Raw genomic sequence first — 24394 nt, forward strand, 5'->3', positions numbered from 1 at the left:
TAGGACTGCGGGGGTTCGCCCAACATTACCAGGTATTGTAGTAGTCCAGCTATCTGTCGTCTCATCAGATGTTTACGACATGGTAGAGAAGGATTTCCTGGCCATTATTACTCAGCATCATTTCAGTTGCCATCTTGGCCCGGATGAGATCGTCGCAGGATGTCAGTGCTCCGAAACATGGACTAGCTGGACGCTGGTGCCTGGAACTTGGCCAGGAGTGCTATACTAGCCGAGCAACCCCAACATTCCGACAACTACATACATTACAGTACCTCGATTCCTCAGGCTCTGACTTTCTCCTGGAGTTTTTGAATTTTGCCCATCTTATATACTACTCCTGGTCCTTCCCGGCGCTGTGCGGATGGATTCTTTACCTCCCCATTTACAAGCCACTCGAGGCGCTGGCTCGGTGGCCGGGACATTTTTCCGCAATGCCAGTGCCCCGCGCATCAATACCGATGCACAGATATTAGCCACCATCCAAGGCATCCATCCAGGAGTGCCTGTAACCATAGTTCCAGAAAATAACTGCAACCTCAAGACCTATGCTGAGACAGGGCTTGCAACAATCGAGGCTCTCGACAATGGAGCCCAGACAGGAGGTCCTCACTTATACCCGGAAGCTTTGAAATGGACAATGTTCGTCCCGCCTTCTAGGCGGTTAGACGGTGGCAACGGGATCGTCGCGGAGAGGGCCTTGTTCGAAACCTACCAGTACAAATGGAAGAACATGACTTTCCTGGTGTATCTGGTTGACGGCCGCGACGGCAGCGAACCATATCCCAATGTTCGAAACCAGTACATCCTAGGGGACAAGGCGGAAGTGCGGACGCTTGTGGCGACAGTCGGACGCCACGACTCGGTACTGCACGGCGAGATTTGGGTGTTCAACCAGGGTTACTGGCAGAAAGACGCCAACCTGTACCGAAGCATCATGAAGTCGCGGTGGGAGGATGTGATCCTAGACGAAGCCATGAAGGACGACCTCAAGTATACGGTAACGGGATTCTACGATTCGAGAGAGCAGTACAAGCGTCTCCGTGTGCCGTGGAAACGAGGCATTATCTTCTACGGCCCGCCCGGGAACGGCAAGACGATAACAATCAAGGCCACCATGCACACGCTGTATGAGCGAGACCCGCCGGTGCCGACACTGTACGTCAAGTCCCTCGCTAGTTTCAGCGGTCCGGAATACAGCATCGAGACCATCTTCAGGAAAGCAAGGCAGGAGGCTCCCTGCTATCTCGTCTTTGAGGACCTCGACAGTCTCGTCACCGACCAGGTCCGCAGCTTCTTCCTCAACGCTATCGATGGCCTATCGGAGAACGAGGGCATTCTCATGGTCGGCAGCACAAACCACCTCGAGCGCCTTGATCCGGGCATCTCGAAACGTCCTTCCCGCTTTGATAGGAAGTATCTCTTCCCAGACCCCGATTTCGACCAGAGAGTCAAGTACTGTCAGTACTGGCAGAATAAGCTCAAGGACAACAAAGAGATAGAGTTCCCTGATGAAATCTGTCCTGCTGCGGCTAAGATTACTGATGGCTTCTCTTTTGCGTATATCCAGGAAGCTTTTGTGAGTGCTTTGATGGCGATCGCCCGGCAGGAGACAACTGGGAAGCCAGCAGATGTTGGCGGCGAGTCTGACTTGCTTGCTCGGTGGGAGGTGCTGGAGATTGGAGAGGGGAGCAAGAAGGAGAAGGACTTGGATGATTACATTCTGTGGAGGGAGCTGAAGCATCAAGTTGAGCTTCTGCGAAAAGAGATCTCAAGGGACGATACACGGCAGTAGAGGGCATGACAATGAGGTGAAAGAAGCAGCTCCGTGCAGGATGGTACATAGTATGCTCGAGGAGACACATCGACGGCGTTGGACATCAAGTTTCAGTCAAACAACTGACCCGCGGGGTCTTACCACAACTCCCCACACTCTCGTCTTCTCTACCTGTAGGATCCTTCCGGTTGCTGATCACAAGTATTGTCCTCTTCACAGCAGACGCATCTCACCCGGGCGACAAGATTTATTAGCACGGATGTCGGTGCACCTACGCTGTGGTAAACTGGCGACTGTTGTGTCCATTTTGGTACTAGTAGTGGTGGTACTTAGGAGGTCAATACTCCGCCGTATCATACGGCCCCGCATATGTGATTGCGTGGCAGTATGGCATCAGCGCCCCACGCCTCACTTAGCATCCAACTTTTGATTCTTTTTGAACTTACGCGTACAGGAATGTATTTCTGAAGATCATAAGGGTGTTAGCACTGTCCAACATGCCCGTGGATGTGGTGAGTACTCGTGAGTTGGCTGCGATATGGCTGTTCCGGGCCCGAGCACGAAAAAGTCAAGGAACACTTGTGTTCAATGTAGGGTTCGAAAGGTAAGGCACGGCCCACAGGGCGTTTATTGTCCTCTATCGGTCCTCCCCTGACTCAGGATCTGGCCAGGTTCGATGTGACGGACGGCCGGGATTCTGTCAAAACTGTGAGCGTTTGAAATTTGACTGCTCCTTTCAACGATCCTCCGATGGCTCCGGCGATGGGTTTTGTTCGGGCGAGAGTGCTCAGGTCCAACTTGAGCGAAGGCGAGGCGCTTTGGCATGTATCGAATGCCGCGCGCAGAAAACTCGCTGTCCAGGTGACCTGCCAGCATGTGCGAAATGTGTCAGGCGAGGACGAGAATGCGTCTATCCAACACCAAAGAGACCGTCCCGGGCGACGAAACTTGCTACGCCTCCTACCACGGCACAAGGCCAAGGCAGCAGCGGAACGGTCTCACCAATCCTGAAACAGATGGCTCCCGAGACTTCCACGGCGAATTTATTGCCTCCGGTGGAGGAGACCCTTGCCCTCTTCGATGCGTACTTCGAGCATGTCTATCCTTTACCCTGGTTTGCTTTCCTCCATAAGAGGTCTGTCGTGCAGAGGTATATGGATGGTTCCATTGAAGAGTGCCTGCCTCTGGCGATATGTGCTGTCACAACCCAGCGCCTGAAATTCGAAAAGTACGATGCTGAGCTCAGCGCGAGTTGGGCTAGCAAGGCCGAGGAGTACCTGATGCAGACGATCGATACTCCCTCAACTTCTCGTCTCCAGGCACTTGTCCTTATCGTCCGATACAGAGTCGAGGCTGGGAACTTCTCGAAAGCTTTTATGCTTGCCGCCCTTGCGGGCAGATGTGCAGTCGCACTCCGCTTGAACTACGAGCGGCCCGAGCTTCGGTTTCTGGTGCAGGAGGTCCGCAGGCGAATTATGTGGTCTTGTTTTCTTCTCGATTCCAACTTCTCCGTCGGCCTACGAGAATACGAAATTTGCCCTCCGGAAATTCTATACCTGCAGCTTCCTTGTCCAGAAACCGAGTTCGAAGACGACACTCCTGTGAAGACGCCGCCTCTACGAGCGGTGTCTACGAAGACCGTGGAACGGCTAGGTGTATACGCTGCCTGCTTGAGGCTGGTCTCTATTAGAAGAGACATAATGATGTACAGCAGTCTTCCCCTCCCGCCCTCGGAACGATGCTGACTGAGACAGGTTGACGCGTCGCCTTGCTTCCTTCCGTGTTGAGCCTCGGGACTTGATGCGTTCAGTGCAACAATTTGAAAATGAGCTGGACCATCTCTATCAGAGCCTTGCAGATTTCGACAAGTACTCCTCGACAATGTTCACTCATGGTCGAAAGCAGGTTCGACTTCTCATTGTCCATCAGTCATGGCACTTGACCCATTGCGATCTTTATCGCATCTTCTTAACCGGATATCGGGAAGCGGCCCCAGCTTCGGCACTAGACGGCATAGACAGTCAAGAAGTACTACGCATTCGAGGGTTGTGCTTGCAGCATGCCTTATCAATAGTTCAGATCCTTCAGGAATTCTCGGAGCAGTCTCCGGCGCAAACGGTTGACTTTGACACTGCGAATCATGCATATCATGCTACGCGAATCATTCTATTCACGACTCAACCGAACGTAGTTGCGAAACCTTTGAGTGTCGGGGCCGCTCTCGAGAAGGCTCGCTTCTGCCAACGCATGTTGGAGCGATACTTTCCCAACTCCCCGGTGGTGGAACCAATGGTTGGTTTGCCTGTGCTGGTTGCTGCCTACCACTGCTAACAGCTTTCGCAGAAGAAAGAAATGGAACTTCTCATCGCAAGATACTCGACAAGGTTCAACGCGTCAGGTTCTGCACAGTTGCCACAGCCGGAGGAAACGATTGACGAGGATCCGCGTCTCGCGGATGAAGCGAGAATTCGGCAAAGACTGGGAATTCACAGCTTGATTCGCAGAGCGGATTTCGTTGATGACAGCAACGAAGTCACAAGCCCTGCACCCACTATCCAGCCCCGAGCGTCAGCCATCCGGCATACTCTCTCCACCCAGCAGGAACGTCGCTCCCAAAGAACTAGTTCGGCTGCGAACCGTGCTCTCCCGAACACCGGAAGCGCGCAAGTCAACCAGCCCAACGGAACCAGTTCTGTCACGTCCAGGCCATACCCGGTGCCAAACGGCATTGCCGCGACTGCTAACAATGAACCAGCATCATATGACGAGGAACCACCAGATCAGTCATCGGATGGCATGCGTTTTGCTTTCAACCCTTGGATGGGGTGGCCTGAGACCCTGGAGACCTACGGATTTCCCCAGGGCGTGGACGACGATTACTTTTAAAAATCACGCGACTAGCCTCACAGCGGACCAGAAGTGCTGCTGTCTGATGTTTTCATTTCACTACTGGCGGTTTGCTGCTATTGACATTATATGACTTTCCAATGACACCTTGCAACACTAGGCGATGCTTTGAGATTCCGTGGTTTTGTCTTTGCCGTTGAACAAGAACATGATGGTCACCAGCAGCTTTCCAATGCCTGAGAACAATATGGCTGGTGCCGAGCCCGATCTCCGATATACATACGCCCCAAGGAAAGCTCCGGCAACAAGAGCAGCCAGAAAGCTCGCTCGCCGTGTCCGAGCCCTGTTCTGTAAGGCAAACAGGTTCTTGTCGATCATTAGGTCGACCCACGCCGCTGTTGCCATGGCAGTACTGATCTCAGTTATCGCCAGAGACCTGGACAGGACGACTTGACTTCCAGCAGCAAAAGCCAGCAATCCCACAACAACCAAAGTCTTGGTACCCTCCAGCTCGACCCCATATTTGTACTGAATGGCAGATGCTATGAGTACCAGTATGGTCTGGACAAAGTTGCAAAACACTATCCAGTGACGTGATCGCGGCCCTATTATATGACCCAACTGCCCGGTCAACCATCCTGCAACGACGAAGCAACCCAAAGACACTCCGATGTTTCCCGTCACAAACAACTCGTGTGTGATATTGGGCAAAAGCACAGCCATTGCCAGCATGACAGTATTGCCTGTCTGATTTGAGGCGAAACAATGGTAGTCGGGGAAGGTGGTCGCATCTTGGATTCCCGTGCAAAAGGTGAGGATTAGGAGCTCGGTTTCGGCGAGGAAGTTGACTCGAATGTGGCTGGTCAAGTGCTGTTTGAGTCGGGTAGGGAGATTTTCAACCTTCGACGCTTCCGTGAAGTTGCGATGGTCTTGCCGCTCCGGCGAGTGTACGCTCTTTTCCTGCTCGTCGGGCATCATATTGCTCAGCTGGATTTTATGTGGATGGAGAGGGCATGATGATGGACTGGCAGCGGCCTCCCTATGTATCGCTTACAACCGGTTTACGGTATCAGCTACCCCTTGCAGGCCAGAGTCCCTCACCGTTCTCTCGCCTAGCGCTTAGTCGCACACTCCAGCTACCACAGGGCGAGTACGATTACTCCTTGGGATTCCGATCACCAGACAAGGCTGATTGTCCCTTTAGGGCCACAGCCTCCACACTTGCGACACCGATAGCCGCCGACAGCCGTTGAGATGTGGTTGAAACCCTGCAATAACCTCTATTATTCTCGATGCAGCGTCATTTTCCAAGGCCACCGCATTTTCGGTCTAACGGTCCTGTCCGTGCTTCATCTGCGACAAATCCCATTACTGCCCGATTACCGAACCGACTGACGAGATATCCCAATTTTCGACAACGCTCACTCAAGACAAAACTTCCGGCTACGAATGGGGCCTCCACATCGACGTCCACAGAAGTCTAATAATTGATCCGCCGACTTCCGCACCTTTGCCCGACTTCCGTAGCGCCACCCACATCGGACATGCGCCAGTACCCGGGAGTATATGCTTCTGGAGACTTTGGGTGGACTTCTGTCACCGCTTCACGCATGTCCACAGTGAGTTATCCTGCCAGTGCAACCCGGACGGAATTCGATATGAATTCCGGTTTGCTAGTGGTTCGAATCATGCCACGACCTGGCCTACCAACCCAGAGGAATCGTCCGGCGAGAGAGGAATCCAGCATGCAACAGCAACAAGGAGTATGCATGCTACGGTTTTTTTGAAGTTTCGGGGGTCTTCAGCTACTACTACCTAATACACTGCACGGAAACCATCACTCAAATGAGCGGAATGCTCTCGGAGCATAATTGCAAACTCGCCTCAGCCCTTGCTTGCTTCACGTGCGCTGATGGGCAACCCGCAACAGGGCAAGCCCACTAGCGCCGACAACTTTCCAACATCCACACAAAGTGCAGCTGGCCCCTTTGCATTGGCAAGACATCCTAATACCTTTACGGATAGGCTGAATATCGAGGAAGACTCCATGGCGGTCCGCCTCCTCAGTGCCACCACTGCTGAGATCCTCCCGCTATTTCGAACGCCGAGGCGGCATTGCAATTCAATGAAATGGCTTTCTCTGTCGTATTCAGGAAACTAGGTGGCTTGCAGTCTAGCACACTACCAGTGTGTCTGGTCTGTCCGCCCACTGCAGGAGCCAAACACTTCCCTGCTCTATCTGTGCATTTCTCGTCTGCCGAGCACTTCCTTAATCTTCGCAAAGGGTTTCTAAAGATTGATTGGAACTATCAAAGAAGCATCTCCTGCTACCATGAGGAACATCAAGCACATGGTCATCACAACGCCATCCCGCCAGAGTCTCTTCACCTTCAACACCAGAACGCCTCCATCGCAGATAATATTACAAGCACTAAGTGGAATTTGTGCAATGACCGGCCTGCATTACCCGGTGAACTTGCTCCTCGCTCTCAGAGACGCCCCGTAATAGTACAGACCGTACATGCCGACAACACCAATGCATGACAGGCCGCCTACAAGGGTGACGCCACGATCAATACCAAGATTGACATACATCTGGTGTGTGACTTGGACAAATGCAGCGGCCAAGGTCGACCGACTGAGGTCGTTGGCAGCAAAGAGCGAGGCGACGTATTTTGGATACGTCAGCGGGATGTAGCAAATGAGGCTCTGAAAGACCCAGAAACTCGTTGCGGCGAAAATCGCAATGCCGGCGGTGGGGGCTATCCAGTGAATATCGGCACGAGCGGTCCAGGCGAACAGAAATAATCCCGCAGGTGGGCCCCATACTCCCAGAAGACCAGGTCGTAACCATTGCTCCTGCGGTACAGGTTCGCCATGGCGTTGATGGTACTGCTTCGCGCGAGGAATGAAATGGTACCGGAGATAGAGCCAGTATGCGATCAAGCCAATCAAGCAGCCGACTGTGATGTTTGTGAAGATCAACCCGAGCGCCCCCTGGGACATTTTATATGTGCCCAGGTAGACCAACGGGAAGGCCTCGAAGAAGGAATAGTAAGTGGCATAGACGATGGCACCATACACACAGGCATATGCGATGGCGGGATCTTTGACGGTGATCTCGCCCGGCTTTTCGAGAGCCTCCTTCAACACGTGGGTGAATGGCCTGGGGTTGAGTTCGGACGGAGCCAGGTACGCCTTGTTACCGGTGGCCTGGCGCAGACGTCGGGCACGGTTAAGCAGGATCGTCGTCGGCGATGTCTCCGGCAGGAGAGGCAGCAAGACCAACACAATGCCAGCCATGATGACCACTTCGTACAGTGGCCAACGCCAATTGTCGGCAACGGCGTACCCGGCCAACAGTGGACCGAACGCAGGACCGCAGTACATGCTGGCCACCCACCAGATGTAGCCATATGGTGCACTGTACATGTCATAAATGTCGTCGAAGGAGGCGGCGCCACTGGCAAGGCATGGACTGCCGAACAGACCTTGCAGAAAGCGCAAGACGATCAAGCCCGGGAAATTGTCGACAAACGCCAATGCGATGGACATGCCGAAGAAGACGATGAAGCTGTACAGGTACGGCGGGTTGCGGCCGATGCGAGGGATCTCGCTGATGGGTGAGAAGAACATTGGGCCAACGCCGTCTTTGAAGACGTCAACTATTGACTCAAAGACATTGCTGCATGGAAGGGAGGGGAGCCATTTGACTTACATCCAACAACGTACATGGAAAGCCCCAGACTTGCCACGACAATGGAAACCCCAAACCGGTTCATGATGAACCCGGCCGTCGGCGTGATGATAGAGGCCGTACAGTACACGACAAAAGTGTACAGGTTGATCACGACCAGAGTCCAATTTTTCTTTGCGGTCGACCAGTTCCGCGGGTTGTCGCTGTCATTCTCGGTGAAGGATACCACAATGGCCTCGGACAGGCCGTCCTGCGACAGTCGCCGCGTGGCGGCTGTCTGGTCTAGAGTCAATGAGATCGAGGTCTTGGAGTGCACTTTTTCCAGGTCGGGGTCAATTTCGTGTTCGGCTGGCAAGTTCAACACTCCCGGAGTGTCTGACTCTGCTGTTTCTTCCGACACGACGACGGGCATGCTGGTCGGTTCGAACCCGGGGAGTTCTTCTGGGTAGGCGAGCCATTCCTTGAACCCGATAAGACGTAGGAATTGGCCCGCTGGCGTGTCTCGGAGGAATGTGTTCATTCGCAGGACTGCACATGCGATGGAGAAGAGGAATTGGAACATCTTTGAAGTCGAGGTACAGCAGGCAGAATGAGGTGGTGCAGACTATTTTATCTGCATCTAGGGGGAGCCCTGAATTGGATTCATGATGATGGATGAGTTTCAAGCATGATAGATATATACCTTTCACGAAGAGGGGGAGGCCTGCCTGCCATACAAGCAAGATAGAGAGGGGCTTGCCCCCATCCAGAACAAAGCGAGGCTTTGCAAAACACGGGAACGAGAACGACCTTTTGTCTCCGGATGCTTGGAAGCGAGGCGGGCGCATGGCACGAGGCTGGCTGAACCGTCCATCTGTCAGCTCGGGTATATGCACTGGCACTTGGCATACATGAAACCTATTTATTGGATCTAGCAAGCGCAGCGACAGCCACAGAGCGCAAGTGAGGTGCTTTGGCCTGCCCTGGCCACACCAGTTGAATTGATTGTGATACGATACCACTATATATTTATTTATCGACGCTTCAGCCGGTAGAACGTACAGAAGAAGGACAGGACGGGACAGATCAGAACAAACGTGGCCTGCCAGTATGTGGAGTGGTGTCACTGCCAGTGGTATCATTGGCACTGTGGGCCGACCGTTGAACCAGATCGGATTTCATGCCATGCCATGCCATATCGCATGGGGGCATCGCATGGACCGGGCGGATTAGGCTAGGGGCCGGCTGATCTACGCATGGTACAGTACGGACCGGAGCGCTTGCAGTGATTTTCAGCCACGAACGATGTGATGGATGCTGACCGATGATGCTTGCTGATGGCCGGTGCGACCTGAAGAGATGCGAATCATGAAAATGTCCATGATTGGAAGCGAGGGAATAGTTTCAAATCGATATTTCTAACCCCGGTATCAGTCAGCATGGTAGCAGGTCAGCCCTAGCCCCCGCCCCGTACGTACTGTAGTACTTATTGATTGCTCCAACTTGAAATCGAAGTTTGTGGCTTGCGCAAACACGGCACGGCACGGCTCGTACGATGAATCAAAAACCACTTCTGGGAGACCTGTCACTGCGCTTCATCAATCCAACTTGGGCCGCAACCGCAACGGCGTCAGCAACGGACGTGTTTCCCAGCGTAGACTGGTCTGGCATGGCATTGCATGGCCTGGGCACTCCCGAAGAGTGTGAGAGCGAGGGTGAAGCTCTGGTAGTATGTACGGGCTGAATCGTGTTTGCTGATTGTTTGTTGTTTGCTTAGTACTTCCCGTCCGTCCTGGACTCTTGTCCACTGGAATTGCGCTGCTGACCTGACCGACGTACGGATGATTGGTACTAGCATTTGCGTTGTATTCAAGCTCGGAGAATTTCATGAGTGAGTAGTCTTTTTGCGCGCGCTCGCCCCGGCCGTTCGTTTACCGCTGGTGTTCGTTCGGTCGTTGTTGGCTCAGCTCAGCTCAACTCAACTCAACTTGACGCGGCACAGCGTGTAGATGCCTTTAATGGCAATATAGCCGGACCGGAGGAATTGATAGGATTTGCACTGGAGTCTGGACCGTGTAGCTACGATATTGGAGTTGGTGTCCTTTCTCTGCTTTGCCCTGCTTTGGTCTGCCGGGGTTATGAATTCAACGTAGCGTAGTGCTGGATTTTCTTTCGGCTTTGTGAGCTGTGGATTGTGTGGCAGTGGCATGTTGGCCAAGGGTGGTATAGTGGCTGGATGATTGATTTCTCCTTTTCAGCGGGTAGTACCTGGTAGCTGGTATATAATACATGTATTGAATGTGGTTGAACCTATCACAATTGACAATTTGACAGGTGCTGGTCGATACAATATATACTCCGTCGCAATGTCGACGTCCACTTGCCTTAAGAATGTACCCATGATAAGTTGGAAAGGAGGCTTCGTATCCGTTGTGACAGGTTCGTGCGCCGACTGCGATGGCAATGGCAATTCGGGCACAAGTACTGTGATTTGCGTACCTACCAAGGTACGCACATAGGATAGGATAGTTCCTGCGATGCCATCCGCTAGGACGAGGACTGGCAGATAGGGCAGAGAAGGTGACTCTATCCTCCTATTTTCTGGACTTGCCATGGAGAAGCCGCGTCTTAGACCAGGGGCGCAACGTGGTATAATGTGGCCCGATGATGTTTGTCCCGTCAGCTGCAGAGAGGGATCGAAACCTGTACCAAAGAGGCACTGGTACATGGCCAAGGGGTCCAGCGCTCTACCTTATACCAGGACAGCCAGGCATGCGTGACTGTCTTCTTGGGATGGGGCACCCTAGAACTGCCTAGGTATGCATTCATCGACCTGGAGCCAGCCAGGAAATGTTGTTCATACGTGGCATATATTGTCCTCATGGAATCTTGCGATCATCGTCCATTTTTCCAGTGCACCAGAACCATTATGGTATGGAATATACATGGAATCCATTCACCAAGACCACAGGCGGAGAAAACCTTATGAACGCCACGAGTTCCCCCATATGACCCTCCCCGTCAATCACTTGCGATACCTCTCCTGCAGGAATTCGTCAATCAAAGACAACCCCTTCTTCAACGTATCCGGGAACGCGGTGAAATGTACTCGCACATAGCCCTTGAAATCGCCATGTGAGGCACCACCAAAGCAAAGACTTCCAGGAGTCAACAACACCCCTTTCTCCCTCACCAGTGCCTGGCAGAACTCGACATCATCAAGCGCGTTTCCATCTGCATCTGAAAACCTGACAAAGCCAGCCGCTCCTGCGACTGGTCTCATCCAGGAGCACAAGTCCTTATTCTTCTCGATGAAAGCATCCAGCAACACCAGATCCTGCGCACCAAAGTCAAGGGTCCGTTGCAACAAAGCCGGACGACAACGAACACTCAAAGCTTCGGTGGCAACGGCCTCATCGAAGGCACTGATGGACTCGAAGGCAAAATGCCTCACATTCCACAGGGTATCCAGCAGAGACTGGTCGCGACAGATGACCCATCCCACACGTGCCCCGGACAACGCCCAAGCCTTGCTCACAGAACTCGTCACAATGATCTTCGGGTAGGACTCGGCATGCGCTATGAATGAGGGTGGTGGTTTTATGGCATGGAAAAGAGGTCTGAAAATCTCATCGACAAAGACGATAATGTTCTTCTCGCGCGCAATGTCGATAATCTGTCGTTGCAAGTCGGCCTCAAAGTGCCACCCTGTAGGGTTGTTCGGATTGTTCAACACGAGCAGTTTTGTCGATGGTTTGATTAGTCGCCGCAGTTCGTCCAGGTCTGGTACCCATCCCGTTGCAGGGTCGCTTTTCCAGTACGACACTTCGCCGGCGAAGCGCTCGGCCAGGCCCAGCAGCTGCGGGTATGTTGGGTACATGCAGATCGCATGGTCGTCGGGGCTCAAAAGAGCCTGGAAGATCACTGAGTTCGCTCCTGTCGTGCCGGTCGCTGTGATGACGTGCTCCGGGGAGATTTCGTGTGTGATATGCGTTTGAGCATTGTCACTGGAGGAGGCGGAGAAGGAGGACGACGACGATGAGGATGAATACAATGCAGCGATGTTCTTCCGCAGTTGCAGACTTCCTCGGCCAGAGTCCAGCGACAGCTTCAGAGTTCGGAAGTCCAGCGCCTTCTCTGTGGCCGCCGGGTCGCTCGACAGCGATATCAGGTCATCGAGTGTGACCTCTGGAGCTGCACTTCCTCCGAGCACATACTTTGCATGCTCTCGGTCCGATAGGAGATACTGTATGTGGTACGGTCATGCCGGTGAGTCAGAACACAGTACTATGCTTGGTATATCAAGCTATGAAAGGATTGTTTGATCGGAGAGCGATAGTTAAACTGACTGACCTTCGGAAGCTCAAACGTGGGAAACGGCGCCATTTGGTGAAAATCAACCTGCCAGAGGTCGACTATCTCACTCACTAGCACTGGGTGCGATGAACTGAGTTTGCAGGTTAGTTTTGCTTCTGTCTTTCTTTTGAAAGTGTGACTTGGGAACGACCCTCCAGCCGTACGGGATTGCACCTAGGTAAGGTAACCTAAGTTCTACGATAAAGGCTTGAAGGGACAAGTTTTTATTTATATTATAGACTAGGCCACACTGCGGATTCCTGCCCCGCAAATATATGACCGATATCACATTTACTTAGGCGCAGGTGGAGGTTGCAAAGCATTACGCAACTTGGACGCCTTATACGGCGCATGCCCTACTACATGTATACCAGGGCCCAGTAGTAGTAAAAAGTACCAGTATAGTTAACATTAACAATCTAGTACCTTCTATACTAATGTACCACACTCTAAGGTTCAACTTATACAACGTTTACCAGAGAAGACGCGCTGGGCTTTATCTAATTACTCTAGAAGTACCTTAGGCTTATATATAGATACTAGTATCTACCCACACCCTATAGAATTAGTCTATAGTATAAAATGAAAACCGTAATCATAGTTTCAATTTTCCGGACCGGTTTCAACCGACTCCGAATCGGTTCTAAACTAGTTTCCATCTAAGTAGCCGAACTTTAACAGATAGCAAGATTCACGTTTAGAGCTATATTGGAACCGGTTTCGAACTGATTTCGAGGCTTGAGATTGTATTAGTACGGTGTTAAGCCTCGAATACAGTTAGGAGTCTCGAAATTAATTTTCCAACTAGATAGGTGCCTACCCCCTATAGAATCGATACTGTATTAAAATATAATAGAATATATTACTATATAGGCTATAGTAGAGTAGTTCAACACCGTATCAATACCGTATTAATACAGTTTCAACACGGTTTTAACACGGTTTTGATACGGTTTCGATATAGTACAGTATCCGATACGGTTTCGAACCGTAGTGAAACCGGTTCCACTACGGATCCGAATCGGTTCTAAACCGGTTTCGATCCGAGTCGACGTACTTAAATCGATAATAAAATTAACGTTTAGAACCGGTTTCGAACCGTAGTGGAATCGATTTCGAGGCTTAATACCGTATTAGCACGGTATTGAACCTCGAGAGTCTCGAATACGGTTTAGAGCCTAGATACGGCTATAACCCGATTTTATTACTATTTCTACGTTTACTACTACTAGTAGACCTATAATCGAAAAAGTCTACGCTACATGCCCAACTGCACGCCTGCACACCCAACTGCACGCCCAACTGTACGCCCAACTATACGCCCAACTAACAGTACGTTCGACAGTGCATTCAACAGTGCGTCCAACTACAGTACTCGCTCAACTGTTCGACAGTGCGTTCGATAGTACGTTCGATAGTACGTTCGACAGTGCGTTTGAGGAGACGTACGCCTAGCAGGACGGTTAATAGGACGCTCGAGAGAACGTTCGAGTAGGTACACGCGCAGCAGGACGATCAATAGGACGCTCGGCAGGACGCTCGAGAGGACGTTCGAGTAGATGCACGCGTAGTCTCGGCAGGACGTTCGAGAAGATATACGCGTGTAGTAGAACGATTATTAGAACGCTCGATAGCTATATAGTACGTGGAAGGTGCACGCGGAGAAGTTGCGTAGTAAGATAATAATTAAGAAGGCACGTATATAGTAGATATACTTAAACTAGTAGATAATCTATACGCGAACTAGTAGATATCGCGAACTAGTAGATATAAGTAAATAGAGTCGATACGATCTCAATACGCTTAAACTCGTAAATGGTTTCGAACCGGTTTCGAACCGATTCCGAATCGTATTCGAGTCGATTTCGAACTATAGTAGAATCGTAGTGGAACCGTATTAGATACGTATTCGATCCTCTAAACGGTTTCGAAACCGTATTAATACGGTATTGATACTGTATCGATTCTATAGGGGGTAGGCACCTATATACTTAAAAACTATATAGTGCTATTTTTGCGGTAAAGGTAGCGAGTAATAATAACTTTTATTACTATACTATATATTCTACATAAGAAGGCGCTAAGTAGCTAGTATATCCTCGATACGCTAAAACCCCTAAACGGTTTGGAACCGATTACGACTAATAGTAGAATTATATTAAGTACGCTTAAGTAAACTTATAAATAGTTCCGAACCGATTCCGAACCGATTATGAATCGGGTTCGAACTGTGGAGGAACTATATTAGATATATATTCGATTCCCTAAACGGTTTCTAGCCCGTATAGAAACCGTATTAATTTAGTATTAGTAGCGTATTATAAGTTTTAAGAAGTAATCTTAAAACTTTTTAGTAGCTAGTACTAAGTAGCTAGTTCTCTTCTCTCTATATCTCGATTATATATAGTAATACTATATATATACATACCCTTCTATAAAGGATTAATCCTATATCGATTCTTTATCAACGCTCGATCCTATTCGAGAATCACTATAGGATCACTTATAGGCTAAATAACGTATCGTAGATCACGAGAGGATTACGAGAGGATTGGTATAGAGATCGCTATAGAGATCGCTATAGGCTATCGACGATTACTTCTTAACTTAGTTAAAAATTTAAAATTTTTTAAACTAATATATTACGTAATATTTATAGATTATAGACAAATATATCAAAATTACTACTCTAAATACGATATACGGCGTCGTAGTTAAGTAGTAACGACGTCGCTATCGCCTAGAATCTTAAAAAGAAAATCTTTAACGGTATTAGTCTAAGTACTAAGTACTAGTAGTCTTAAAAGAAAAAGAAAGAAAAAGTACTCCTAGTACGTTTTAAATTATTATTCTTTTACTATAGTTCTTATTACGGATTAATATAGCTAATATCGTAATATTACGTACTACTAGACGTACTACGTAATAGTAGCTATATATAATTATTACGTATATCGACGAAGGCTTAGTACGCCTTAGTTACCGTATACTTACTCGCGTAACCAAATATAACTCTTTTATAGTCCTTCGTCTTAGAATTTATATTACAATATATATTTACGTTAGGTTCGTACCTTATTATAATACTCCGTAATAGTACTAGTACTTACTAGTAGTCTACATCGGCAAAAGTGCCAGCCCTACCCAGGAAGCCCAGGCTAGCTGTTAGGAACGCCTAATGGGAATAGGCAGAGTACAGCGATAAGTCTTTAATTAGTATTAAGTACTCCTTAACCCTATAGTTATACACGACTCGAAGCATAAGAGAAGAAAAGCTCTTTTATACGAAGCGTATATAGTTTATATCTCTTAGCTTTTATCCGAATAGTCGAGGAATATAAGTTATCGATAGTTAGTATCGATATTCGTAATATTATCCCCCCCTTCTAGACTTCTCGTCCTCGAGAAGATATAGGATTCCGTATCGATAGAGTCGCGTACGTAATCGTAGTTACGTAGTAGATACCCTCCCTCTTCCTAACGTAGCCTTACGTAGCCTCGTAATAGTATAGTATATCCTAAAGTAGTATTTTTCTACGCTTAGCGGTATATCGTCTACGTCTCGTAGCTATAATAACTTATAAATAAACTTAAGTCTTCTATTCTTTATTTATCTTCTTATATAAGTTTATCTATCTATATAAGTCTATATCTTTAATTAATAACTAAAATAAGAGTACGTATATTCTCGATTATATACGAGTAGTATACTAATAGAAATAGTATTAATTCTAGATCTAGTAAACTCTTCGACTATAATACCCTCTAGTAATAAGTTACTAGATAAGTCTTCTAGTTCTCCTAATAAGAGTAAGTAGGGTCTATCTTATATACGATCTTACGCTAACGCTCGTAGCTCTATCTAACGATATTCTTAATATTCCTAATAACGAGATACTCTACTAACGATATATCCAATCTCTTAGAGACGATATTTAAGAGATTATCTACGAATATAAGCTCGAAACGATACGCTATATAAAGTATATACGTAAGCGGCGGACTATCGCGTAGTATCGTTTAGTAAGTCTATACTATATTGTATACGACTTCTATACTAACTATATAGATCTCTATTACTCTTCTAAACTAGACTAGAGCCCTACTTATTATAAATAAGTAGACTCTATAGACTAGTAATAGCTATATAGAAGTTCGTACTACCGTATACGCTCTTTATCTCGAGATACGTATAGTAAACTAAGTATATACGAAGGCTAATAAGAATCTTCTATTAGTCTCGCCTCTAACTTCTATACGTTCTCCTACTACGCCTCGTTTAGTATTAACCCTAAACGTACTAATAATTCGATAATTAATAGCCGAGATAGTCGCGCCTACTTTCCCGAGCTCGCTTATAATTCGCCGTCGTCTCTTTTCGTTCTCTATTACTTCGACTCTAGATCGAGTAGCCTCTTCTATATATTATCTTTTAAGAGACTTATATACGATATATTAATAAGCTTTATAGCGTTCGACCGCTAGAGACTTTATTATTATCTCTTCTAACGAGAAGACTAATATTAATAAGGTAGATAATATTTTTAAGGAGTTTAACGATTATACTAGCTCTTCGATTAAGAAGAAGTAAGATTAGGTCTTAATATTTCCGTCTCGAGTACGACTTTATCGCTATTATAATAATTAATTACTTTTCTTATTTCTAAATTCGATAATCGCTTCTTCTACGTATTATAGATAATCTTCGGGTTCCTAGTTATCGTATACTTCGCTAAATCCTTTCTATCGGACGTAGAACTTAGTTCGCTCGCGTCTTTAGCGCTTATCGAGAATTCTCTTAATTTTCTATTCTTCCTCTCTCTCGATATTAATTAGTTTCGGAGTTTCGTCTCTAGATCGCTTACGATACGCTTATAAGAGAGATATATAGAAGATATAGTATAGTCTATCGTATTTCGCTAGAAGATCTAGCTTATACGCGTTTTAGCTAATTCTCTTAACGATACGGAAAAGATCTAAGAATTAATTAGATAGCTTACGACTTATATACGAAAAATTAATATTCTTAGCTACTAGTAATATACGATCTCTAACGTTAAAGAATATTAGTTACCGTTTTTTATTATAATACTTCGCTATTTTTATAATTTACTCTTTAGTAGTAGTTCTCGTCTTAGTAGCGTAGCGTAGCGATCTCGCTAACGCTTTAGCTCTTTATTCTATAAGTATATTTCTATTTAGGTTTATCTACGAGTCGCGTTCGAGATTTACGTCTAGAGTAGGCGTAAAGTAAAGTACCCTTAAGAAGGAAGTTTCGTCCGTAGTCGTATTAAATATCGAGTTTATCGTATATTTAGCGCTTATAAGTAGGCTAGTCTAATCTAACTATTTATAGTTAATATAGTATCTTAGATACGCTTCTAGAGTTTAGTTTATTCGTTTCGTCTAATTATTGATCTAGAGGTAGAAGAATATAGAGAAAAGCCTACGAGTCGTAAGAAAGACGTATAACGTTCTCTAGTACGCTATAGTAAAGATAGTTCCGCGATTACTAATAATCGACTTAGGGGCGCCGAACCTCGCGACGACTTTTTCTAATACTAGCTAGACTATATTCGTAGCTATAATATCTAAGCGATACGACGTTAAACTTACTATCTTCGAGTATCTATTAATAATAACTAGTATTATATTATATACGTATCCTTTGCTTATCGATAGTAGTAGATCTACGATAAAGTCTATTAAGATATCTTACTAGGGCCCTTACGGCTATAGAAGAGGCTCGAGCTTCTCGTAAGACTTATATCGTAGTACTTTTATTCGTTAATAGATATTATAGATCTTAATATAATTAATTATATCTTTTTTAATATACGACTACTAGTAGTATTATATAATAGTCTTTACTATTCGGCTCTCGCTAAAATATCCGCTCTATTAGGGATTATTATAGTTTATTTAGAGAATCTCTCTTTTTATAATAGAATTATATAATATATATACGACTCCGTTATAATAGACTATATCTTTCTAGTTAATAGTCTAAGTTTCTTAGAACTCGTCTCTTTTAATTCGGCTATCGAGTACTATCTTCTAGTAAGCTTTCTTATACTAGATATTCTATACTTAAAGCTCTTATAGCCTAGCCGCTAATAAGTCTCTACGCTTATATAGCTTAGTAGCTTCTTTCGGACTTAAGCTAGAGATAGCTATTAACTCGGCTTCGAACGTTAGTAGAGTTATAATATTATAACTACTTTTAGTAGAATCTCTACTACTCCGAACTATTACTCGAGTTAGTACTTTTATAATAATCTCGTTATCGACTCGTAGATATTCTCGCGACTTATCGTTAGTAATAGATATTCGTATTTCGAGTAACGCTCTTATAGCGTTCTCTTTTAATAGATCTTCCTTATTTATATAGTCTAGCCGACGAGAGAGTCTATCCGCTAGATTATCCTTATCTCGTCGCTACTAAATCTTAAAGTTATATATAGCTAGTATCTCTATTTAGCGTATCTAACGCTAATTTAGGATCTTTATCGTTATAAAGCTTTATAACGCTATATAATTAGTAAGGATAATTATACTTTTCGTAGGCGTCTTAAGGTAGTATCTCTATACCTTAAAGGCGTATATAATTATAAATATCTTACCGTTACTAGTAGTATAATTCTTTTCTATAGAAGTTATCTTTCTTAAGAAGAATACTATAGATTTCTATAGCGTACGCTCTACTTACGTCTCGTACGCTTATAATAGTATCTCGCTAATTATATCTCTCGATATATCGACTTCGATACGATATTATCGCTCGAGATCGAAGTATACTAATATTAGCGCTTTCGTAAAGTATTTCTTAATTTTCCGAAATACTTAGTCTATCTTCGTAGTCTACTAGAAGGATCTCGTCTTCTTATCTACGACTATTCTCGTAAGAAGATTAGTAATAGAGATAACGATCGTAGAGTATTAATAGATAAACTCTCGATAGAAATTTATAAACCCTAAGAATATTTAAATATCTCGATAGAACTTAGATATAGACTATTTCTAGATAGCGTCGACTTAACTAGACTCTATTAAAATCTCGTTAACTCCTACGCGATATCCTAGAAAGTCGACCTTCTCGATAAAGAATTTATACTTCGATAGCTTTATATAGAGACTATATTACTAAAGTCTCTCGAGTACGAGACTTACGTATCTTTTATACTTCTTAGTATTATAGCTATAGATAAGTATATCGTCTATATATACTATATAAATATTATCGAGTAAGCCCTTTAGCGCTTCGTTAATATATACTTAGAATAAGATAGATATATTTATTAAGCTAAAGAGTATTACTAAATATTCAAAATACCTATATTGCGTACGAAACGTAGTTTTCTAGCGATCTTCTTTCTTAATTAGAATCTAATAGTACGCGTCTCGTAAGTCTAACTTAGTAAAGACGTATATACTACTTATACGATCTAATATCTTAGGGATTAAAGAAAGAGAATATCGGTTCTTCTTAGTAATCTAATTTAACTTACGATAGTCGATATAAAGTCGTAGACTACTATCCGACTTTAGAATAAAGAGAATAAGTATACTCGCTAGCGACTCGCTATATTAAATCTAGCCCTTAGCTATTATTATATCTAAGTACTTTCGAAGAACGAATAGCTTATACGCGCTTAAAGAGTAGATAGGCCTATAGAGTATCTTCTCGTCTTCGATAATAAAGATTAAATATCGCGTACGTACTTCTACTAGAGAGGGGTTCTTACTTAGGTTTCCGAATATCTTTATAAACTTACTAAAGCGAGAGTCTAGCTCGATCTTCTACTCTATACCCCTAAGTAGGATATTAGTACTCTTTAGAATCTCGTTAACGACTAGTTATATAAGAATCGTATCTATATCTAGGCCTTTCGTCTATTTCTCGAAGTCTTTAAGAAATAACTAGATTATACGCGACTTACTCTTAAGTCGATACGACTATATACTAAGACGCTAGTTAATTTATAGATTTATCTCGAGTAGCTAATCGTAATCGAGAATTATATCGTAATTTATAATCTTCGTTATAAGATACCGTTAGTATATCTTTTTAGTTCTCCTTCGCGAGTCGATTATAGATATCTCGAGATAGTATTCTCTATATATTCGGATTAACTATCCTTCGACTATATATACGTATATCTTTAATAGAGTTAGATTAAGCTTATACTTCTTAGTTAGTATATATAAAAAAAAACTCGCCTATATCTCGCTATTAAGTAGAGCTTTTACCTTATACTTCTCGTTAGAAGTATTAATTTCTATCTCTAGAGTTAGTAAGCTTTTCTCTAACTATACTTTATCTTCGGATTATACTACTTAATTTTTATCTAGTTTTAGCGCTACTATAGTACTTAATAGACTAAATACTAGTTTTTTAAACTCCCCTTCGTAACGTTCTTTTATTTTAATTACGACTTATCTACGTTAGGCCTATTCTTCTTTAGATAGTTAGCTTATCTATAGTCTATAGTCTCGTAGATAAAGTATCTTCTCGTAAAGAGTCCCGTCGAGATTTTACTCGCGAATCTTTACTTTTTTTTCTTCGAGTCTTTTTAGAGCGATTCTCTAGCGGCCGTAGTAGCGGGTTAGTCCGGGCGCGCGTACGAGTCGCGGCCGGCCTACCGTAGATTTAAGCTCCTAGTTAGAGTCGTACCTATCTTATTTAAGAGTTTTAATTAAAGTATCTTTAATACTTTAGGTTTTTAAAGCGTTCTCTCTAGTCGCTATACTAAGACTAGAACCTAGGCTTAGAAAGTAATTATTCGTACGTCGCGTCTAATAATCTTACGAAGCGCGAGTATTAGAGAGTAATAAAGGGCTTACTTTCTCCGCTTATTCTTTATAAGGAGTTCTATATCTTCTTCTAGAAGTTCTATCTAATAAACTAGATCTCGTATTAATTAGATAGATTCTTACTTAAGAGTCGTAAGCGCTTTAAGCGCTTCTCTCTTATAAATATCTATATTCTTAATAGTATTCTTATACTAGATAAGAAATATATTCTATAATAGAGATATTAGTACTTCTTCGTAACGATCTCGATACTAGTTAATTATCGCCTAATCTCTAAGATAGTTAGCTATAATTCGAATACGATACTTCTAGTTCGGGATAATATTACTCGAGATAGTCTTAAAAATAGTTTACTAGCTACTATCGAAGTCTCTTAATTCTTAGATATTTTTACTACTAAATCCTTTCGATTTAGTAATTCTAAGAATCTAGTATAACTTCTTTCGATCTTAGTCTCTAGACGATACGCTTCGAGTTCGCTTATATATCGATAGCGTCGTACCTTCGACCTCTATATATTACTTCGAAATATATCTCGTAGCTTCTTCTTCTATCGTCTAGATCTTTTTTTCTAGGCGTTTTCGTTTTAACTACTTTTAAAGTTAGGCGTATCTCTTAAGAAGGGCCGCTACTTATAAGATAGAAGTAGATTTAGAGAGTCTCGCTTAGGCCTAAGTCGTATCTAGATCGCCTATGACTTCTCCGCTAGATAAGCTATTCTCTAGAGTCTTAATTAACCTCTTTATATATTAAGCTAGGGTCGACGACGACTCGTCGGGATTAGGCGTCGCTCTAGTAGATAGATCTACTCTCTTTAGCCTTATCGTTATATAGATAGCTTATCTCTATATCGCTTACTTCGACCGATTCGGGATAATACTTCGAGAATATTAGGAACGCCTAATAGGAATAGATAGAGTATAGCGATAAGTCTTTAATTAGTATTAAGTACTCCTTAATCCTATAGTTATATACGACTCGAAGTATAAGAGAAGGAAAGCTCTCTTATACGGGGCGTATATAGTTTATATCTCTTAGCTTCTGTCCGAATAGCCGAGGGATATAAGTTGTCGGCAGTTGGTATCGGCATTCGTGACACTAGCCCAGGGCCTCCTGGGCTAAACTGCCACAAATTGAGCCTATGGGTCCCCACAGCATCCTAGGTAGGCTGTGGGCCCTACTAGCGTAGCCTAGATGCTATAGGCTCTTCGCTATATTACGTAATTATCGTAACTTCTTTAATTTATAATTATAAGTACGATTTTAACTACTACTACTAGTACTAGGCTATAGCTAGCGTATAATAGGGTATTAGAGTATATCTATATCGAAAATCTTAGGTTTATTAGCTAATATTAAATTATTAGTAAGCTAGCGTAGATAGTTAGCGCGCTATAACGTACCCGAAATACCCGCTTTTATCGATCCTAGATTAAGCTCTTATAGAAGCTTAGATCTTTAGTAATTCTAGATTAGAATCGGAGTAGAACCGAAGTAGAACCGAAGTAGAATTAGAGTAGGGTCGATATAATATCGATATAGAATTAATTTTTTATAGAAGAGTATATATATACTATAAATATAATATACGATATTGTAGCTAAGTAGTAATAATAACGCTACTTACTATCCTCTAAAAAGAAAAACTCTAACGATACTACTAGTAGTATATAGATATCTACGCCCTATAGAATCAATATAGTATTAATATTATATTAATACGGTTTTAAAATAGTACGATTCGGAGCTATGTATAGATTTAAGTATATTAAAACTAAATCGACTTTATTTACTTAAATCCTAAGTTTTAATTATATCTACTAGTTCGAGTATATCTATATACTATTAAAATCTAGTATATATTAAATTTAGTTAGGGAATTACTTTAGAATCGATTCGAGACCGATAGAATTTAAAAAGTTAATATAGTCTATTTTAATATTCTATAGTTTCGAATTAGTTTCGAACCTTAATATACTATACTAGTCTTCTATAAGAGTAGAATAGATTTAAGATCCGATCTAGTTTAGTAAAGATCTAAACTAGGTCTAATCTAGGTCCGGATCGGATCCTAGATCGAAGGCTTAACCTATTAATTTTCTTAGATCCGGATCGGATCGGGATTACGTATTAGCTATATACTATAATAATAAAAAAAAAATTAATAAAAATAAAAAAAAAAAATAAAAAATAAAAAAGAGTACTCGAAATCTATTTACTAAAGATACTCTTTTTTCTCTTTTTTATTATTATTAGAACTTCTTCTTTTTTAAATTCTAGATAATAGCGATATTATTACTACTCGACTATAACGCTATATTCTATATTTCTAGTAGTATTTTCGAGATTTATATCTATAATTTATAAAAATTACGTAATATAAAAATTAAAAAAAATTAAAAAAAATTAATTTTTAACTAAGTTAAGAAGTAATCGTCGATAGTCTATAGCGATCTCTATAGCGATCTCTTATACTAATCCTCTTATAATCCTCTCGTAATCTACGATACGTTATTTAGCCTATAAGTAATCCTATAGTAATTCTTAAATAGGATCGGATTACTATTAGAGTAGAGTTAATATAATATCGATATAGAATTTAATATAGAATTAATTCTTTATATAAGAGTATATATATAACTATAGTGGGACCGTATCGGATACGTACTACATATATGCCCGCCTAATAAGGATTAATCTAGTATTAATATCATAGGATCGATACTATATCGACCCTACTCCGATCCTACTCCGATCCGGATCGAGAATCACTATAGAATCACTTATAGGCTAAATAACGTATCGTAGATCACGAGAGGATCACGAGAGGATCACTATAGAGATCGCTATAGAGATCGCTATAGGCTAACTAGCGTATCGAGGATCACTTCTTAACTTAGTTAAAATTTTAAAAAATTTTAAAATTT

At 43.8% G+C, this 24394-nt stretch overlaps 5 protein-coding genes across 5 annotated transcripts; 2 read left to right on the forward strand and 3 right to left on the reverse strand.

The window, feature by feature from the left end:
• Nucleotides 1-361: 361 nt before the first annotated feature.
• HMPREF1120_06393 (vesicle-fusing ATPase) lies at nucleotides 362-1792 on the forward strand (the record flags this gene model as incomplete). Its single annotated transcript, XM_009160595.1, has 1 exon — nucleotides 362-1792. The coding sequence occupies one exon, from the start codon at nucleotides 362-364 to the stop codon at nucleotides 1790-1792; it is 1431 nt and encodes a 476-aa protein (XP_009158843.1).
• Nucleotides 1793-2790: 998 nt separating this feature from the next.
• On the forward strand, nucleotides 2791-4660 carry HMPREF1120_06394 (3-dehydroquinate dehydratase I; the record flags this gene model as incomplete). Its single annotated transcript, XM_009160596.1, has 3 exons — nucleotides 2791-3479; nucleotides 3529-4066; nucleotides 4118-4660. The coding sequence occupies 3 exons, from the start codon at nucleotides 2791-2793 to the stop codon at nucleotides 4658-4660; spliced, it is 1770 nt and encodes a 589-aa protein (XP_009158844.1).
• A 36-nt stretch (nucleotides 4661-4696) lies between these two features.
• HMPREF1120_06395 (uncharacterized protein) lies at nucleotides 4697-5862 on the reverse strand. Its single transcript, XM_009160597.1, has one exon. It carries the CDS (start codon nucleotides 5597-5599, stop codon nucleotides 4778-4780), a length of 822 nt encoding a protein of 273 aa, XP_009158845.1. The 5' UTR covers nucleotides 5600-5862; the 3' UTR covers nucleotides 4697-4777.
• Nucleotides 5863-6895: 1033 nt separating this feature from the next.
• On the reverse strand, nucleotides 6896-10861 carry HMPREF1120_06396 (MFS transporter, DHA1 family, multidrug resistance protein). The gene is made up of 5 exons (XM_009160598.1): nucleotides 9776-10861; nucleotides 9209-9715; nucleotides 9035-9158; nucleotides 8340-8949; nucleotides 6896-8271 (listed from the first exon to the last, which is right to left on the reverse strand). Exons 4-5 carry the CDS (start codon nucleotides 8878-8880, stop codon nucleotides 7085-7087), a joined length of 1728 nt encoding a protein of 575 aa, XP_009158846.1. The 5' UTR covers nucleotides 8881-8949; nucleotides 9035-9158; nucleotides 9209-9715; nucleotides 9776-10861; the 3' UTR covers nucleotides 6896-7084.
• A 7-nt stretch (nucleotides 10862-10868) lies between these two features.
• HMPREF1120_06397 (aminotransferase) lies at nucleotides 10869-12859 on the reverse strand. Its single transcript, XM_009160599.1, has 2 exons — nucleotides 12651-12859; nucleotides 10869-12543 (listed from the first exon to the last, which is right to left on the reverse strand). The coding sequence occupies exons 1-2, from the start codon at nucleotides 12681-12683 to the stop codon at nucleotides 11323-11325; spliced, it is 1254 nt and encodes a 417-aa protein (XP_009158847.1). The 5' UTR covers nucleotides 12684-12859; the 3' UTR covers nucleotides 10869-11322.
• Nucleotides 12860-24394: the final 11535 nt, after the last annotated feature.

The sequence above is a fragment of the Exophiala dermatitidis genome, assembly GCF_000230625.1.
Source record: "Exophiala dermatitidis NIH/UT8656 unplaced genomic scaffold supercont1.5, whole genome shotgun sequence".
Classification (NCBI taxonomy): domain Eukaryota; kingdom Fungi; phylum Ascomycota; class Eurotiomycetes; order Chaetothyriales; family Herpotrichiellaceae; genus Exophiala; species Exophiala dermatitidis.